Source organism: Oryzias melastigma, unplaced genomic scaffold (genome assembly GCF_002922805.2).
Source record: "Oryzias melastigma strain HK-1 unplaced genomic scaffold, ASM292280v2 sc00917, whole genome shotgun sequence".
Classification (NCBI taxonomy): domain Eukaryota; kingdom Metazoa; phylum Chordata; class Actinopteri; order Beloniformes; family Adrianichthyidae; genus Oryzias; species Oryzias melastigma.
In genome coordinates this window covers 9279-13789 of record NW_023417502.1, presented here as the reverse complement: position 1 = coordinate 13789, position 4511 = coordinate 9279, and the positions used below count along the sequence as shown (strand labels likewise).

At 42.1% G+C, this 4511-nt stretch overlaps 1 protein-coding gene and 1 long non-coding RNA gene across 2 annotated transcripts in view; one reads left to right on the top strand and one right to left on the bottom strand.

The window, feature by feature from the left end:
- Positions 1-461: 461 nt before the first annotated feature.
- LOC112140570 lies at positions 462-1268 on the bottom strand. Its single transcript, XR_002918199.2, has 2 exons — positions 1104-1268; positions 462-862 (listed from the first exon to the last, which is right to left on the bottom strand). It is a non-coding gene; the product is annotated as an uncharacterized LOC112140570 (long non-coding RNA).
- A 1580-nt stretch (positions 1269-2848) lies between these two features.
- Positions 2849-4511, top strand: part of LOC112140569 — a gene marked incomplete at its 5' end in the record, with an annotated part of 5044 nt that continues 3381 nt past the window's right edge. The window contains 3 exon segments of the mRNA XM_024263562.2: positions 2849-3003; positions 3071-3199; positions 4004-4139. Coding sequence (XP_024119330.1) covers positions 2849-3003; positions 3071-3199; positions 4004-4139 — 420 coding nt within the window.

Below are 4511 nucleotides of genomic sequence, written 5' to 3'. Positions count from 1 at the left end.
ATCTCTGACTGGAGTTTGGAGTAACTCACTTATGCGTCTCCCTCTTCCTATACCAAAAGAAAATGTCTGAGTAGGAACTTTTTGCTTTTCTCCCCCATCAAAGGATGCCATATTTTTCTTTAAATAAAAATCAAATAACTTGAGGTAAATCAAAATACTATACACACTCTTAAAACCCAAAAGAAAAGTGACTAGAAACTATCTGTATAATTGTCCTTTAAGTTTGTTCAGTCTGTGTTTAAGTATAAAAAAAAATAAACCCTTTAGGTACTGTGCAGCAACCTCCGGTGACCAAGCTGGTGTTGATCCACAGCTCCTGCAACGATGTTGGACCTCTCCGAGCAGTGTGGATCCGGGTCACGGCACCACTGTAGCCGGTCGCTCTCTCTCTGAAGGACAGCGCCGGCTAGGTTCATCTGCGTTGTGTAGTATTGTTTGAATGACCGAGTCTCAGACAGGGGTTGCCACCAAAACTGAGGTTTTACTCTGTAAAAGCACACAGCACACGCAAAACAAAATCACAGCTGGTCTCACTTGTATGCAAACCTCCTCTCAGCCGCTCCCGCAGAGACTCTGCATCTCAAAATTATATTAAAATAAATGTACACCGTGATCATAGAATTTACAGTATTTAACATTTTTTCCTCAACAAATGGCATTTTTTTATATTTTCCAAATCACAAAAGATTGAAAAAAAATATAACAGAACTGTAAATTACATTACGCTCAAAATAAATACAAAGGAAATCACAAAAAGCAAAGGACAATAACATTTTTCTAGTCAAACTAAAGGTTCACATACCTGTAAAAACACACAGCACACGCAAAACAAAATCACAGCTGGTCTCACTTGTATGCAAACCTACGGAGGGCAGAAAAAAACCAAAGTCCGTGAGACCACGTGCGCTAGCGCGAACTTTACTGCTAGCATTAGCAGATTTTTAAGTGCTGCATAAAAATAAAAAAAACACATTTCAGAAAACTAGAACGAATAAAAATGGCATAAAGAACATTTTAACAAATTAACAGTCCATTTACGCGTTTAAAACTTCATGTAAATTAATTTTTCCTTTATAGATAACAAGAGCTAGCTGGCAACTTACCTCCTCTCAGCCGTTCCCGCAGAGACTGACGGGAATGCCGCGAACAGAGAGGAAGTAGCGCGACTACCAAAATAAAAGTACCCGGTCTGAACTTTTCAAATTAACAAAATAATGATAAAAATGAAGATTTTGGTTAAATTAATAAAACAAACACACCACATGGGCTACACATGTCAGCAACTCTTTCTTTCAGCTCCTGATTCTCCTTAATGATCTGTGGCATCTCCTTCTCCATCAAAACAATCTTCTCGGCAACAATCTTGTGGGCGGCAGTGGCTCAGGCGGTAGAGCGGGTCGGCCAATGATCGAAGGATAGGCGGTTCGATTCCGGCTCCCGCCAGCCAAGTGTCGTTGTGTTCTTGGGCAAGACACTTAACCCTACTTGCCTCCAGTGTGGCTCCACTGGTGTGTGGATGCGTATGAATGTTCCGGTGATGGTCAGAGGGGCCGTAGGCGCGTACTGGCAGCCACGCCTCTGTCAGTCTGCCCCAGGGCAGCTATGGCTACAGTAGTAGCTTACCGTCACCAAGTATGAATGAGGTGTGAATGAATAATGGATATACAATGTAAGCGCTTTGAGCGTCTGGAAAAGCGCAGATAAATCCAATCCATTATTATTATTATTATTCTCCTTGCAATCCTTTATCTCCGCAGCATTGAACTCCGCCAGCCGGGAGATACTGGCTACCATTACCACGGTTTCATCAAGCTTACTTCCGAAATCCTCGATTCTGGAAGCTAGCTTGTTAATAGCAGCCAAAATTGAGTCGTCAGATCTTGAGGCACACTCCATTGCCGTTTTCACCTTCACAGGAGGGCCAATTGTCTTTGTGGGGGTCGTGGGTGGTTTCCTTTTCATATTTGAAGCGCCGACATCCATCTGCGTGTAGTCGTGCAAGCACGTGGTCGCTAGCTGTGCTGTAGCTAACTTAGAGTCTGTCTTCTTTGTTACCATTAGAGTGAAACTGCAAACTCCGTGAGGTATTATCTATGCCAAAAAAACATCCAAACAATGTACAACTATTGCTCAGTAACAGTGTTCAGTCTCAGCTTTAAAACATAGACATTTCGTCATAGACGTCTCCTTTTATAACAAAAGCCTCACTGACATTATTAACCTCCTTGCTCCTGTAAAAACCCGCACTGTGTCATTCACAAAATCTGCACCCTGGTACACCGCTGAGCTCCGTGAAATGAAAGCTAAAGGCCGCCGACTAGAGCGGCTATTTAGAAGAACTAGCTTGACAGTTCACAAGGAAATGTACGCAACCCATATCATACAGTATAAGGACTTAGTCACCCTCACAAAAACAAACTATTTCTCCAATCTCATCCACACAAACAAAGGAAACTCTAAAACTTTATTTTCTCTTATGAACACAATTTTTCAACCCCGTGATACTCTTCCCTCTCATTTTTACTCCAATGACACCTGTAACTCCTTTCTGGCATTTTTTGACCATAAAATACAAACTATACATCAGCACCTCCACTCCCCTCCCCCTTCTCCCATTTCCCCAGATTCCTTTTCTGTCTCCCATTCATTTTTTACTTTCCAGCTGCCCGATCCCAGTGAAATCTCTTCCCTCATCCAANAACAAATTCAGTGTTACTTTATAGATTAATTGTTGATGAGGCCTTAAAACACACTAGACGTGCTGTATAAAATAAGAGCAGCTTGAAAGCTTTTTTTTTAAAACTTTGTATTGATATGCTTGATTATTGTTTTTCTTTTTTAAATAAAGGAAGAATGATGGGTCATTCCTTTCTTCACGGGGGACCATGTTTGTCGGGCATTAGTACAGCCATCATCCATGTCCTTTTTGGTGGCTCACCCGAAACGGCGACAATTCAAATTAAGGATTGTCCGGATGTTGACATCCGCACCACCATTCAGCTGGTTTGTACTCTTCTTCTTTTTGAATGTGATAATTATCTGGCTAACTATTTTGTCTTTTGTATTCCAGCTTGAAGGCACAGCGGATTTGACAGAACAGGAAAAAGCAAGTGTTCCTGAGCTAGCCCTGTCCTGGGATCTTCCAGGTGTTACGCAAACCAATCGAAAGTGGCTGTATGAACGTCTTTTATTCCATGCTGTAAGTTAACTTAACTTAACTTCCATCTCATGCAAAATAACCTCTTTGAACCCTTACAATTCGGTTTCCGCCTCTCTCACAGCACAGAAACGGCTCTCATAAAAATCACAAATGACCTCTTCCTTGCAGCTGATTCTGGACTCATCACCATCCTCATCCTCCTTGACCTGAGTGCAGCCTTTGATACAATATCCCATTCCATCCTCCTCCATAGACTTTCTTCTCTCGGTATTACCTCCACCCCCCTCCGCTGGTTTCAGTCTTACTTCTCTGACCGCACTCAGTTCATCCAGCTTAAATCATTTAGATCTCAGTCATCATCAGTTTCCACCGGTGTTCCCCAAGGTTCTGTCCTCTGCCCTCTCCTTTTCATTACTTACCTCCTCCCCCTTGGCAATATTTTTCGTAAATTCAATATTGATATTCATTGTTTTGCGGATGACACCCAGCTCTATCTGTCCAGTAAACCTAATTCCTCTCTTCCACCCCCGTCCCTCTCCTCCTGTCTATCTGAAATAAAAAAACTGGTTCACGTCAAACTTTCTTAAACTCAATAGCGACAAAACTGAAATACTGCTTGTAGGCTCTAAATCCACCCTCTCTAAAGTGCCAAGTATCATAATCCCTGTAGATTCAGCTTCTGTGTCCTCCTCTCCTCAGGTAAAGAGTCTGGGTATCATCCTTGACAGCTCACTATCATTTCATAACCACATCAATAACGTTACCCGAGCTGCCTATTTCCACCTGCGCAACAAATTATGTAAACTACAAACTTTATGATCTTGGATTTTCTCACCATTGTAGGTCATAACACGAACAAGCCGTCAAGTCAAGCAGCTCAGGAAGGGGCTGAAGGAGACCTTGGTGTGGCCACTTCTGGTAGAGAGACCAGACATCATACCTTTGTTTTTACCAAGGGAATCAGAGACTGCTCCCTCCTGTGAAGTAAAGTTCTTTCTCTTTTCAGATTAAAATATCATAAAGATTTTATTTTATGATTAGAATTTTATCCTGGCTGTACGGTGGTGCAGGGTTTAGCACTCTTGCCTCACAGCAAGAAGGTCCCCGGTTCAAATCCTGGCTGGAGGATTTAGTTATTACATTCACCAAGGAGGTAAGGTTTTCATCCAGGGTGTGTGTTTGTCAGCAATAAAACTCAAATAGTTATGAATGACTTTTCATACTATTGGAAATTAGAAAAAGAATGAAATTAAATAAAATGGTTTATTTCAGGGCTGCATGGTGGCGCAGTGGTTAGCACTCTCGCCTCACAGCGAGAAGGCCCCGGTTCAAATCCCGGCTGGGGCCTTTC